General features: G+C 42.6%; 1 protein-coding gene across 1 annotated transcript in view; it reads right to left on the reverse strand.

The window, feature by feature from the left end:
* The window catches only part of PLEKHG7 (pleckstrin homology and RhoGEF domain containing G7), a 50,031-nt gene extending 39,266 nt beyond the window's left edge, over positions 1-10,765 (reverse strand). The window contains exons 1-2 of the mRNA XM_087813865.1: positions 10,052-10,765; positions 9,495-9,517 (exon numbers count right to left, since the gene is read on the reverse strand). Coding sequence (XP_087669991.1) covers positions 9,495-9,517; positions 10,052-10,765 — 737 coding nt within the window. The remainder of the gene's footprint in view (positions 1-9,494; positions 9,518-10,051) is intronic.
* Positions 10,766-15,419: the final 4,654 nt, after the last annotated feature.

Raw genomic sequence — 15,419 nt, forward strand, 5'->3', positions numbered from 1 at the left:
TAAGACAACTGGCTCACACAGGGCTGGGGCTGTGACCTTGGCTTTGTTGCCTTGGTGTTCAAGACCCAGGATGCTCATTCTGGAAAGGTGGGCATGTCCCTGGAAGAGCATAACAGAATCTCTGTGGATATGATATTTTTATGTTCATCAGAAGAGGGCATGGGTTAATAAAAATATCAAAATTACAGTAGCAACCATATGGAGACCTAGGAAAACAATAGGAGAGAATATCTGGACATAGTAACATAAACAGACATGAATTGGTGCAGAAAACCTGCCTCTGCATCATCCAGGCCTGGCAGTGGACTAGATTTCTGGGACCTCTGAAAAGGGACCCCATGTATGTGTCAGGTAGGGCTGCTCAGATCATTGCATTAATGATATTAATGTGAATAGTTGCAATGAATTCAGAAGGACTTTGAACAGAGGTGTTGGTGATTACAAATTGATATCTTATTTTTGCAATTTCAAATATTAAAATTGCTTCTTATAAAAAATGGCATGCACACAGGACCATCGTGTCCAGTTCTAGATTGAATATTCACTGGAAGCAATCACTGCATAATAAATTCAGGATTTTTATCTATCTCTCCCAAACAAAGTGGTGTGTGCGTGGGGTAGGGTAGGAAAGGACTTTTTTGATACCTAACTTCCTCAGAGGGATATTAAGCTAGGAAATGAACTAATAATAAATATAAAATGCTTGGGGTGTGGCTGGCAACCCATTGTCTCTGTGTAAGTGCGGTATAACTTCACGCCGTCCTTTTTGGGGAAACACAACTAAACAAACAGCCTTGAGATTTTTTTTTTTTTGGTTTGATGCTGCTCGGCTATTCTGGTTCTTTGCTTCAGTAGAAAACTCTGGACCCAGAAGGTTATATAACTGGGTGCCTGACCCAGACTTCACAGCCCTTGGGCTTGCCCACCACCTCCCCCTAAGCCCCAAATTCAGAAACCCCAACGCGGCCACACTTGCACTAACCCTGAGTTGCGTTGCCCCAGGCTGGTCAGGTCCGAAGGGACTAGTCCCATGGTTGCTGGAATAATCTTGTCTCCTTTCTGGTAGGTCTCCTTATTCTGTTCTCTGCTGAAGATCTGAAGGTCCATGGTGTGGGCTGGGATGGCAGCAATTTAGAGAATCCAGAGAATTCTCTCCCACTGCTGAGCTGGCCGCACAGCCATGAGTCAACACTCAACAATGAGCCTGCTCTCAAAGGTCGGTGCCAGAAAAGTTTCCTGCTGGTGGAAATGTGTCCCCAGTGGACCTCAAACGCACGCACTTTGCATAGGTTAGTCTTGGTGAATACTACTCTAATTTAAAATCAACGGTACTTACTGAACACCTACTTTTACTAGACACCCTGGTAAGTGCTTTACATACATTATAATGATGTTCACAAGCACCCTGTGAAGTGGAAATTACTGGCCTTATTATGGAGGGGAGGAAACTGAGGCTTAAAGAGATAGTTAAGAAATCCACCTAAGGTCACATTGTTAATGAAAGAGCCAAAATTCAAATACACAAGTCTGACTCCTAAAAGTCTTGTAAACAGGAGAAAGAGAAAAAGATACTACAAATCATTTTAAAGCACAAAGTGTTTTTAAAAACTGACATAATGCTGGGTGCTACTCTAGGTAAAAGGGGTACAGAGGATTGGATAGAGGCCCTCCACAAGATATGTTCACATCCTGACCCCTGGAATTTGTGAATGTGATCTTATTTGTAAAAAGGGTCTTCGTAGATATAATTAAATGAAATATCTTGAGATGAGATTATTCTGGATCATCTGGGTGGTCTCTAAATCCAACGACAAGGGTATTTCTCAGACACCCAGAGAAGAGACACAGAGAAGAGAGAAAGCCATGTGACGGTGGCGGCAGAGATGAAGGGATGCAGCCCCAGCCAGTGAACTCCTGGACATAGAAGCAAGGACAGGTCCTCCCCGGGAGCCTTCAGAGGGACCTGGCTCTGCCGACACCTTAATTGTGAACTCCTGGCTTCTAGAACAGTGAGAACATAAATTTCTGTTGTTTTAAGCCACTCGGTGGTAATGTATTATAGCAGCCACGGGAAACTAATGCAGGGGTGACACAACTGAGTGGCAAGGGCATTCAATTTATGACCCCTGATTCCCAACTTTGACCTTCATGTGTGACCTTGGCATGTTGCGCCCCTGGGCCTGTTTCCTCATGTGGAAAACAGCTGTGAGTGAGACCCTTTTCATTCCTCACAATCTGTGAAGCCAGGATTTAGGAGCATTGCTCTCATTTTCCTGCCAGTGGCCAGTGGGTGGGGGCAATAATTATGTGGTGACCTTCATCTTGGCAGAAATGTTTGAAAACAAATAATTAAAGTTTCTCCTTTAGAAACATGATTAATGCATTATTTGCATTTTAAAAAAGATTCCTTCTGTACAGTGGGCTTCAACCAAAGACTACTGGCCTTTGATTCCTAGGTGCAAATTTTAAGGCAAACAAACAAAAAATGCTAGAGAATATAGGGGGTAGCAACTGCCCCATAGTGATGTGTATACTAATGGAATAAAAATCTTACTGAAGGTGCTACAATTTCCACTGCTATGAATGTTGCCCAATGTTTTTTTCTTTTTCTTTTTCTTTTTTTCTATCAGAAGGCTTACCAGGGCTTATCCTTCAGATGCTATAGTCCCTGTCTGATAGTAAAATTAATGGTAAATGGCCTTGGGTGGGGGGCTCAGTTGGTTAGAACATTTTCCAGCTACCCCAAGGATGTGGGTTCGATCCTTAGTCAGGGCACATACAAGAATCAACCAATGAATGTATAAGTAAGTGGAACAACAAATCAGTGTTTCTCTTTCTCTCTCCCTACCTCTCTCTCTCTAAAAACCAATCAATAAATTAAAAAAAATAAAATTAATGGTAAATGTACCTTTTTTAGCAGGTGGCATTCCAGCAATAGTGTGACTAGGTAAGATGGGCGTTCTATTTTAAGAATCATAGTGTTTTGCCATATGCAAGAAATATATCTTAACTTGAAACTATATCTTATCTTGCTTTTAACTATGGGTTGATTACACAGGAAGAACACACTGAAAATCAGCAACAATCTTTTTAAAAAAATCTCTTTTAAAAATAATCAACAGAGAAATGACAAATAGACTGCCAGTTATGAAGCTGTAGCTCTCATGGTTAAATCCAGAATATATATTTTTTCATTATGAGATTCAGAAAATTGTTGGAAACTTTCCTTTGCATCTTTGACCTTAGTTTCCAGTTCAACTTTCTACCAAAATATTCCATTTTTCTGGAAATCCAGCTGAGAAGGCAGAAAGGATGGGGAGCCTCTAGCTCACTGCCCAGGACTTGGCACATAGTGGCCACTTCTGGGATGTGTAATGAACAAATGGATGAAGCTCCCTGGCATATTGGTTTTGTTATATCATATCAAAAGCCTTATTAGATGAGTATTTATTAAGTGGGAAGACACATGAGTTTGAACACAGAACAGAGACAGTCTTTGGAGTCTGTCAGTGTAGGAAACACCCCCTGTTGTGACTTCTTGGGCTCCATAAGTAGTACTTATCAAACACACGTTCAGAGCAGGGAGTTGCTGGTACCTGCCTAGAACTCTCAACATCTTTCTAGGTTAACTCTCTTTTCTGGACAAGAGTCAAAATCCTGCCCAGTGGGATCAAACAATACTTGTACAAATACCTACCAACCCAAGGTACATTCAAGAGATAAACACAAAACAGATTAGGAAGGTGGGGGAGGTTGAAAGGAGCTGGGTGGAGACAAATAAGTAGCCAGAGGAGAAAGTATGCAAAACAAAAGGGAACATACAATTTCCCTACCAGGCTTGTCCTAGCCTAACCAACCGACTTCCTTTCTTCTTCCTTAAACATTTATTGAACACCTACTACGTGCCAGGCAGTGTTCTAGGCACTAGGGTTACAACAATAAACAGAACAGACATGACCCCTGACTTCATGGAGCTTGCATCTAGAGAAGCTGATGCCAGTGAAAGAACAGCACAGGCTCCTGATGGGAAAGGCACTGCCAGTTCACTCTACTCTCCAGCCAGGCCCAGATCAGAAAGGTTTTCCTGACTCCTTCAGGCTGCAATCTCCTCTGACTAATTAGTCAGATTAGTCTAAGATTAGCCTCCTAATCTTCCATCTATCTGATCACAAGGGGAAAAATGTGTAACTATGTGAGGTGATGATGTTAACTAAACTTATTGTGGTGACCATTTTAAAAATATATATATATACATATATATAATCATTATGTTGTATACCTTGAACTTATGCAATGTTATCTCAATAAAAGTGTGGGGGGAGAAAGTAATACAACAAACTATGATTTCATAGAGTGCAGAAATTAAACAACAAACAAACAAAGCAACAGTATGCTATTAGGCTCTAGTTAACAACACTTTTCTAATGGGCTTTTTAGTTCCAGGACAGCTGGGATAGGGCCTCCTCTCTCTCTGATATGTCCAGAGTTTACAGACATTGCTAGGCATGTAACAGGTTTTAAATAAAGGCCTGCTGAAGATATAATATTGTATTCAATCTCAAGTTCAGGCACATTGAATTAATTTCCTGTAATCAATCTGCAGTCAGAATATTTTAGAAAGAATAAATGAATGACTTGAGTGTAGGAAGTGCTTAATGAATAAATGAGTGTTTTTTGCTTTTTTAAAAAAATAACACCTAATATTTTAGTAATGCTATTTAGTCACATCAAAAGCCATAGTAGATGGGCACTATTTGTATCCCCACTTCATTGATAAAGATTTTGAGGTTTCAGGTTGTTCAGGAACTTGTCCAAGGTCACGTTGCCAGAGAGAAGTAGAGATAGGACTCACACCCAGAGTTTGATTCCGATAGATCTTAACACCCCATTATGCTGGCCGCTGAGGATAGCTCCAGATGGCTTTGAGGATGTTTCACTGGAATTCAATGTTTTTTTTTCTGGTTTCTTCCTGGAGATAGACTTCCAAATACCTTGGCATTTGATTTTCATGCTAATGTTTCCGTAGTTGCTAATTTAGATATATTTATCATTTTTTCTTATTTCCTTTTGAACACTGGAAGGTTAGTCTTTGTTCTCATGGACATAGTATGTAGGTTTCCCCTCTCAGCTTCAGGGCTGACCAGAAAATTAGGTATGGCAGGCAACTTTCTGTGAATATAGATTTTAAGGGATGCTGGGAAGGCCTTCCTGCCCCACAAACCTCCCCCGCTTGCTTCCTGATGTTTAAAGTCCCACCAACACAGCTTTATTGTTTGGCTTCAAGTCATGTGCTCTCAAAATGCAAATACATCTGGGAGAGATAAGTAACACTGTAAAGCAAGAAGTCTGCCGGCTAGCCTGTCTTCCTTCTTCCAGTTATCCCTCCCCTCAGTAAATATTTGTGGAGATAGGTGAGTACTGGGTGCTAGAGGTTTAAGGATAAATAAGTGGTCTCTGCCCTCAGGAGGTCTTGATTCTGGAAGTAGGTGAATATAAAAGAAATGCAGTAGTGTGTTAGATACTATGACGAGGTGTTTATAAGGTGTAGGGAAACCCAAAAGGAAGAAATACACTGCTCTACTTGGAAAAGTAGGTGTAGATATCTTTTAAGCTTAAAGTCCTTCACATTTTAGTAAGAATGAATTGTAAAGATTCTTTTCCAAGAAGTATATTTTGGTGATAAGAGAAAGTTTAGAATGAACATGAGTTCACTGAAATGTTATGGAGGGAGAGAGGGAATGACAGCAAGTAAAAAGTTCACAAAGAGAAACCTGGAATCAAAGTTATAATACTGAGCTGATTTCAGAACTGAGAGTAGATTGGGCCCTTCTCATTTACATGAGTCTGCCCAATAGTCAGGCCCTGTGTTAAAACACTAGCAAAAAAAAAAATCAAAAAAAAAAATCAGTATTTTGGTTGTTCTGATTGGCTAACAGCAACAGAGGCAAGCATTTCTTAAAATACCAGGGGTCAGCAAACTTTTCCTATAAAGGACAAGATAGTAAATGTTTTAGGCTTTCTGGGCCATATAGTCTCTTTCATTGCATGGCCAGAAAAAGAGCCATAGACAGTGTTTATTTGTTTATTTATTTATTTATTTATTTATTTAAAATATGTCTTTATTGATTTCAGAGAGAGGAAGGGAGAGGGAGAGAGAGAGACAGAAACATCAATGATGAGAGAGTCATTGATCAAGCCCACAACCCGGGCATGTGCCCTGACCGGGAACTGAACCCTGATGGCCTGGATCCCAGGTCTTTGCTCAACTGCTGAGCCACACCCGGCCAGGCCATAGACAGTATTTAAGTGATAGGCCATAGTTTGCTAGCCTTTGGTTTATAACATTTAACAAATTATTAAAGTCCTAAGTTAACCAAGTTAAATAAGGTTTTCAAGGTAAGGCCTCTGGCTCCTGAATGGACATCAGGGCCTCAGGCGGAGCTCTTTTCCTAACATAATATGACTAAGCCTTGTAAACTATCTGAAGGAAGCTTGGGACAAATGGTGGCTGTGGAAAAGACTAGCAACATTACAAAGAAGAGAAGGAGGGAGCAAAAGACAGACAGACAGAGAATCTTTGTGTTATAGATGGTTAGCCATTTACCAAAGATTCATGCTTAAGGTGAACTTTTTGATTAAAAAAGTATAGATTAAGTGGTCTATGGCTGATGAAAAAAATTACTTCTTTATTAGTGGTAATATATGAATGTTTAACATATTAATTTCTAGATTATAGTTCTTAGTCTTTTATTTATTCACTCAACAAACCTTGCTTTCTACATGCCAAGTATTGTACTAAGCCCTGGAGAAACAATATTTAGTAATTCAAAGCCATCACTACATACCAAGATATCCAAGTTACCTCCTTTCTAATTTCCTGTTTTGATTTTCTATGATATTTTATAGTATGTGATTGTGACATATTAAACTCTGCAGAGCTTTTTAACACCTCAAGTCCTTTGACCAAGCTGTTCCTTTGAATTTGCTAAGACTATTTCTGTTATTGCCTCACAAAGATTCTGCATGTCAATAAAAACTACCTGCATGTCAGCTTTTGCGAAAGGCTTAATATGTCCCATCACTTAGCCTTTATGTCTGCTAACTCCATCTTATAATCAAAGCTGGACACAGACTTCACCTGCTCTGGGAAGTATTCCTAGTTTAAAGACTTCAGATGTATATCTCCATTCCTGATACTTTCTCTAATCAAGTATCTATTCAAAATCCCCACTCAGATATTCCATAGGTCTTCAAACCCAACATTTCCAGACTTGTAGTCAAGACCTATACCCACCAACCCTTATTTCCTTCCCCCATTTGCCTCAGTGTTACCTAAATCAGCACATGGAACCATTTGCCACCCAGGAGTACAAGCCAGAAGCCTGGAGGTCATTCTTGATAACTTCCTTCCCCTCACCCCTTATGGCCTACAAATCACAAAGTCTAGGTGATTGTAGCTCTTAAATAGCTCAGCATGGCCTCTTTGTACCTCTATTGCCTTCATCGGAGCCTAACAACCTACCAACTCCCCAAACCTGAACATTCTAATTTTCTGCCGGAGTCCGCTCTCATCTAAATCTCTTGTCTACACAATATCCACCTGATCGCATCAATCCATTCAATGGTTTTACACTGCTTTTTGTGAAACAAATCCCTAAATATTCTATTAGACTCTGCATGATTGACTGTAATCAACATCATCTTTCTCTCAGATTACTCTCTTTTTCTTTTTCTCTGACACTTCTGAATCAGGTGTCATTTTACAGTTCTATTCTTGTTTGCACCCTAGGAAGATTTGCATGAATGGCCCCATTCTTCACCAACCCTTGTATCCATACTATTTGCCATGTAACATTTCAATGCTCTCCTGCTGTTGTTGACACATAATTTCCTGCCTCTGAGTTCAGCCATATGACTTGCTTGGGCCAATAGAATTAGACCATATAGGGCCTGGGCTCCGAGAGGCCATGCATGTTTCTACCTGTCCCCTCTTGAACCTTTCCCTTCACCATAGGAAAAGCAAACATGCCTGGGGTAGGCCTTTGGTCCTGATAGGGGCACTTATAATGTCCAAAGACTGAGCACCTGAATTAATCTGAAATATAATTCTATTACTTATAAAACTGTAGAACACATACACTTATGTGAGCAGGGATTTAAGTTTTTTCTTAAGCTTCTTTCTCCTAGGCCTTTGCACCCTTACACTGCCTTAGATATCGCCTTATGGAGACATCCCCAGGGGACCAAGATCAAAAGAATGACTTCTAGAGCTGCATAGCTGCATTTCATTCCCAGCCTCAGTTTGCCCATATACCTGGATCCCTCATGCCACTCCTGAAGACAGGTTTTGGATGCCCATATGCGCCCTGTCTTCTTGGTTGTCCTGCTTTCTCAATAAATGCCTTATATGATTCAACCCTGCCTCGGTTGAATTGGCTACAGTGACAAGCAGTCCCGAGCCCCGCCTGGGTTTCCCAGTAACAGTCCCAGGGAAAGGATGAGGGACATGTGGAGTGGAACTACCCAGCTGAGTACGGCCTAGCTCAGCTGACTCTCAGAAGACACATAGATTTATAAGAAACAATAACTGGTTGTTGTTTTAAGCCATGAGATTTAGGATGGTCTGATAGGTAGCAGTGGCTAACCCATACACTAACACAATATTGTGTATTTTCCTGTGGCTTTGTAAATATCCTCTACCTTTGCTCCTATATTTAGGCCAACGGGAGTTAAAATCAACAAAGGTTGCAGAGATGGACCTCATCTTTCCTATTTTGAACACAAACTCTTGCCTGGGGATTGAGGGCCAGTAATAATACAATGGCTAATTCCTGGAAGATCCCTTCCTGACTTTCCAAATGAAATGAGGGCTTTCTAGCCAATCCCACAAATTGGGTGGGTGGGTGAAATTGGGCATGGAGCTTCTCCTTGCAGCCAGAGCTCTTCCTCCGCGGGAGGATGGCAAATCACCACCACAACCCCAGGACCACGCTGGAAGTTCAGAGCTGGCTTCCATGTGCCGCGGTCCACCTGCGCCCTAGACCGAGGCGCAGCCTGTCATAGCAGGCATTTTAAAGGATGCCCTAGATTTAAACAGCACATCTTTTCCTTTCGTCTTTGTCCTCTGAATTTCTCCTTGAAAAGCTCTTGAAGGCTTTATGTCCTTCCCATTTTCTCTACCTGACAAAACCTATTAGTAAGTGGGTGTTAATTAAGCCACAGGGCCAGTTCGTTGACAATTCAGAATTAAAGCCCTGCAGCATGTGGCTGTCATACCCTGCCCACAAAGCCACAGCAAAACGCTGTGTTTTAAAGGAGACCTGAAATTAAGACTCTTTTACCTGTACCTGTGAAGAGTGACATGGGGGCTGTCCAACAAAGTGCCCTGACTAATAACCCATCGGGTTTGCTTTGTCAGAGCAGAAAAGTAGGTGTAAAACTAAACAGTGAACAGATTTCATAACACTGGAGAAAAAGAATAAATACATACACACCTGGACTGAGGTAATTCTTCTCCCTGAAACAGATTTTAAAAATATATGTTTTAGTTTTGCTTAAATCCACCCCAAATCCCAAAGCAGACACCTTGAAAAGAGAGACAACTAACTCAACTAGCTAAAATGTTTTAGGTTTTTCTTTTTGCGGAGGGGAGGAGGAAAGGATTAGAAATTTAAATAATTTGCTCTTTCATTCCTTTTAAGCCGGTCACACAATGCTGTCTTCCAACTGTGTGTACCTGCGAGGGCCACCCTTACCACCCACTGCCCCGCACACCGCCTCTCCCAGCCTGGCCTGGGCGGACCCTGCCTGAAAGTGCCTTCAGGGTGTAGAAGATGAAAGCGAGCTAGACCTCCATCTCCTCTTCCCCAAACTGCTGCACTCCATTTACTTGAGAGTCAGCATGTCTAAAAGAGTGGGGGTCTCCTAGGCTGTGATTCCTGTGCCGTCTCCCACCACAGGACCCCCTGACCTTTGGGGTAATGTGGAAACTCCAAGGCCTATTTTGCTTTGTGGTCCACTGAACGGGAGGCAGGAGGCTTAGAGCTGTTACCTGAGGCCCAGGGGGCCAGGCGGCAGGGCTGGGAGGTGGCGGTGAGTGGCCTCCTGCTCCTGGAGGAGAGGCCTGGGGAAGGGACCCGACGTCCACAGGCACGTCCACAGGCAGAGGCACTGGGAGGGCAGCCTCGTCTGTGGGCGCTGCTTGGGGCTCAGATGAGTCAGCTGTATTGAGGGCCCTTTGGGGGTCCAGAGGCAATCTGGAGTGAAGTCTTAAGGGTGATAGGGAGGGGGAAGAATTTTGGGGGCTCCCAGGTAGACTCTTGGGAAGATAACCTGGGGAGCCTGCAGGCTCCTTCCAGCCTCCCGAGGTGGGCCCTTCCGAGGTCCCTTGCTGAGGCAGGGAGTGCCCGGTCCCACAGCCACTGCCCCTTAATCTCCTCAAAGTGGGCGAGGTGGAGATTCTGCCTGGGGCTTGCCGGTCAAAGTGGAGAAGACTCCCCAGGCTCTCACAGCGCTTCCTCGGCAGGCTCCTCCTGGGGTGCAGAGGGGAGGCCCCGGGGCTTTGGGGCTGCTCCTCTGGGCAGGATGACTCTGTCTTCCCCACGTAGCTATGAGGCCTTGGGGCTAGAAGCTTCCTGGGGACACTGTCAGAGTTGCTGTGCTCTGGACCACACAGGGGTTGCTCAGTTTCCCCATCCAAGGGCCACTGTCCCTCTGGTATGTTTCTGTCCTTTACCAGGCGATAATCACAGGCAGGTTGTTGCATCTTTATGAGGAAGAGCAGAGTGTGGAATCTGTTGCAAATGAGGGACACCGAGGTGAGAAAAAAGGTGTCTGAAATTTCACAAGACAATTCTACTTCATCATAGGAGACAGGTATAGCCCAGTTCACATTAGTAGCCTTTATGTTTGAAAGGTAATTAGCATAAGTGAGGCCAGCCTTCTCTTCTGAATAGCCTGTATATCAAAATTGGCCTGCTGGTTACTTGATATCCCTTCTAGGTTCAAACAAAAAAGCTTTAAAAATCTTTAGCGAGCTAAGAGACTTCTTGGAAGATAGCTCATCATCTTTTGATTATTTCCTTTTAAAAGAATCAAATATTCATTAAATTTTAATTACTTTATTATTGATGTATGTGTGTATATATGTACGTGCGCACGTATACATGCTTTGGTGTATTTCAGGAATGTAAGCATGTAAGAAGTAAAGTAAGTTTCCTTCCCTCAGGTTTAAATTACAGAATGAGACATAGTTGCAAAGACGAATGTAAAGTATTTGGCAAAAGACATTCTAGATTTTGTCTTTCCCCAACTTTTGGAAAAACAACTTGTAAGTCTGAATAGAAAAATCTGGATGTCACCCAGATGCCCTACTTCTCGTGACAAGGGGCATTTTCCAGGATTCACTAATGCAAACTTACCTCCAAGTTAAGCTCTTCTCGTGTTCAAGTAAAGCTGATTCTACCATATGACAGCTTGATTCACGTTGACATGAAAATGACTTATTGCTGTTCCATTATTTTGTAGTTTCTCATATGAAGAAAGTAGTTATATTTGGGAAGACATTGATCTTTACCCACCCTGCCAACTATCGCGTAAGAGTCAACAGGTGTGAGACTGTGGAACAGATAGTACAATCATGGGCAATGTGGAAGGTGGCTTCAGACTGTGCATGGCTGGCTTATGGATGGAACATCGGTACTGACCACATATTCTGAGATCTCCAATAATATAATTTTAGCAAGTCTATGATTCAACAGCAAAACTCAGCAAGCTGGAACCCTTTGAGAATGAATACATTTGGATAGGCAAATTTTAAGGAGACCTAATAATTTACTTCTTTAGTGCTATAAAATTTTAATTGCACCGACAACATTTTTTAGTAGAACTTTATCTACAGGGTTTTATTTACCTCCTCAAACTGGTAATAGAACACTGAACACCAATAAATCTTTTCATGATGGCCTGGCCTTCTTATGTTATCACTCACAGTACTACCTGAAATACAATGATTATAATCAATATTTAATGTAGTTCTATGAGAAATGGAATGCTTGTTACAGGTTTTTATAGCATATGATTACTTACCCCAAACTAAATGACCTCAATTGATGTACTCCCTAATTTTCGCTCATTGTTTCTCATTACAGTTTGTGTACTTGACTATGACAGCCGCTCTCCCCTTTGTTTCTTCTAATCTGTTTTAAGCATAGAAGTTCAAAAAACCTGTGTTGAGAGAATTAATAGGCTCTTAGATTTACTCTTATCAGAAAAGAGGAGGAGCCCAATGTTATGACATTGTCATGACAATATTGTGACACCGATCTTGAGGACTTTGTGTTCTCTTATATTTACTCCCTGGTTCTTATCTGGTTTAAGGCCAAAGGAAAATAACAGGCACTGAATTTTAGATTGAGAGTCGTTTAAGGAACTACTTAGATCCCAACTAAAGTCAATTCAGCTTTTATCTGCAAAAGAAATCTGCAATTCTTAATGCTGGGTTTACTTTAACATTTTGAGCTGAGGACTCAAGTGTACAGAACTTTACATGTAGAACAAAAATGCATGAGGTACCCATAGTTAGGGAGCCCGGGGAGGGTGATGCCAGTTAGGAAACGTACATTTTAGTGAACTGGTTTTGTTTATAGATTGATAATTTCTGGCTGCTGCTTTAAAGGCTGAGGCCAGCTTCACTGGAGAAGAATGAAAAAGCCCATCTTGACCACTAAGATGAAAACAGATACATTAGGTCTCTTTTCAGGCTCTAGCTGGAGGGGCCAGTTTCTCATTCTCCCAACAAACAGGTGGCTGAGCTGAAGACTGGAGTTACAGGTACTTTCACACATGCACACACCCAGGGGATTTTTTTTTTTTAATCCTCACCAGAGAATATTTTTTCCATTGCTTTTCTGAGAGAGTGAAAGGGGGTCGGCCCTGGTGCTCCGACCAGGGCCGGGGATCAAGCCTGCAACTGAGGTATGTGCCCTTGGCTGGAATTGAACCCGGGATCCTTCAGTCCACAGGCCGCTGCTCTAAGCACTGAGCCAAACTGGCTAAGGCCAGGGGATTTTAAAATTTCTTTTTTATAGCACTGGCCAAGTCCTAGGCAGCCACGCCCTAACAGGCATTCAGTACTTTCACAGTTCACATGGGCACTTGCAAAACAACTCTATCAGAATTCTTAGTCCTTGGGTTTCCCCTCTGGCCTTGATCTTTTCTCCTGCTTTGAGGGGTAAAGATGTTGCTTGGATTTCCTTTCCTTCTTGACACAAGGGTGTGGTGGCCAGTAGGAGGTTAATATGCCCGATAGAACTTAAGGGTCATTAAGTATTATTTAGTGACCAGTGTCTCAAAAATTGGAAGCAAGGCAATAGTAACTGTGGACATAACTCACTGCAGAACCAGAGAAACTTTAAACACAGCAGGGCTTTGGGAGGGGGTTTGCAGAGAGAGGAGCGCCCAGGCTCTGGGCCATCTGCTTGCTCTCCCCACTTTCCCTCCCCTCACCACCAGCCAGCCTGTGACCCAGGACAAGCTGCCCCCCCTCTGTTAGCCCCCAGGCTGCATTTATGAAGAGGCATCTAAGAACCTCCCTCACAGCTTGTCGCAGGAGTTAAAGGAGATAATGGCTGAGAGTCTTGGGAGGCCCTCCCTAAATGATATGACCTCTGTGAATACGACATGGAGGCAAAAGTTACCAGAATTCAGGCTAATTCAGCTCCATTCCATCCTCTAAAAGACTGAAATCAATAAATGATCAGTATAAAGAAAATTCACCAGCTTCCACCTCCCAGTCTCTAGGAACCCAGCAAACACTACCCACGCTGTTGGGAAGCAAGCTCAGCGTGCTGGGAATTAAACCAGATTGAATGATTCACCCATTCCTTTAGACCTGGAGTCGCCAGCAAGGCGACAAGAGAAGCTGGTAGCAACAGGGTCTGAACAAACGGAAAGCGCAAGAGGGAAACCCAGACAGCAGCTGAAGGTTGCCTCTAATACCTGTGGGTGGTCTGCCTCTGAAGGTGACATTGTCCAGGTGGGTCTTGACACGGGGGGTCAGCAGCGTCACAAAGCCAGCTGCCAGGAGAGGGCTCAGGAGAACAGGTTCCACACCTGCAACAGTGGGAGCTCCTCAGCCAAGTGCAGGCAGACTTGATGCAAGTTGAAAGGAGGAACTGGTCTCTCCCCTCCTTAGAGGCCTTTCTAGTTATTTGTTTATGAAAAAGCCTACAGGGAAGCAAGTTCAGAATCTAAGGTAGCCTCAGAAAAAGCCCGGTGATTAATTTTTGCTGAACAATGGCTGATCCAGTACAGAGGTGATATAAATGTGGCTTCTTTACTTCCCCTTCAGGTGCTTAATGATGGGTACTGATAATTTCAGGGAGGCACTTCCAGGTTCCTGTTCTGTTTCTTTTCTTTTTTTAAATATGCTTTATTGATTTCAGAGAGAGGAAGGGAGAGAGAGAATCATTGGTGGGAAAGAAACATCAATCGGCTGCTTCCTGCACACCCCCTACTGGGGATCAAGCCTGCAACCCGAGCACGTGTCCCCACCAGGAGTTGACCTGGCGACCTCTCAGTGCATGGGCTGACGCTCAACCAGCTGGGCCATGGCAGCTGGGCTCTGTTTATTTTCTTAAAGTTTATGAGAATCATTCCTTTTGACCTTTCTTTGCTCATATCTTAAAACATTTTGCGTGGATCTATGCAATTAGTAGTCTGTTTGATCAGCATTGAATGATGGAGAACTAATCATTGTTCTTGGGAACAAATTTGTGCATTAATATTCATATAATTAAAATGAAATGGGAGGCATTTGTATTTATCGGTACTCTCGTTAAAGCAGAACCCTGAAGAAACTTTATTTGGTGTCTAGGTGGAGATACTGCATTCATTCCCAAGAATGCATGCATTATTAAAATAATATTTCTACAGGCTTTTTATAAAAACAAATTCAAACGAATACTAATTGTCTACTTTACTGAAGTTTTCATTGCTTAGAATCATTACATACTTGTTGTGAAAGTTCCTTTAGGTCAGTTTCTCAAAGTGGGGTCCCTGGACCTGCAGCACCAGCATCGCCAGCATCACTTGGCAACTTATATGAAGGCCAATTCTGGCCCCTCCCCACGTCCTGAATCTGAAATTCTGTGAGTGGGGCCAGAAGTCTGTGTTTTAACAAGCCCTCCAGGTGATTCTTACACATTTTAAAAATTTGAGAACTGCTGCTTTAGGGGGAAAAAACAGATCTCAGTCTAGTGACAACCTTTGTATTAGTCTTTAACTCTGTTATATTAGCTTTATTAGAACATTGAAAAATGACTTGACCTACTCCCCCCACCACTGTGGCTGCCATCACTGCCACCAAACCAAAAACAGTGTCAAGGGCATTTCTCTATTTTGCCAGCATGGAGCCAGCA

This window comes from Miniopterus natalensis, chromosome 2 (genome assembly GCF_054644295.1).
Source record: "Miniopterus natalensis isolate mMinNat1 chromosome 2, mMinNat1.hap1, whole genome shotgun sequence".
NCBI classification, from domain to species: Eukaryota; Metazoa; Chordata; class Mammalia; order Chiroptera; family Miniopteridae; genus Miniopterus; species Miniopterus natalensis.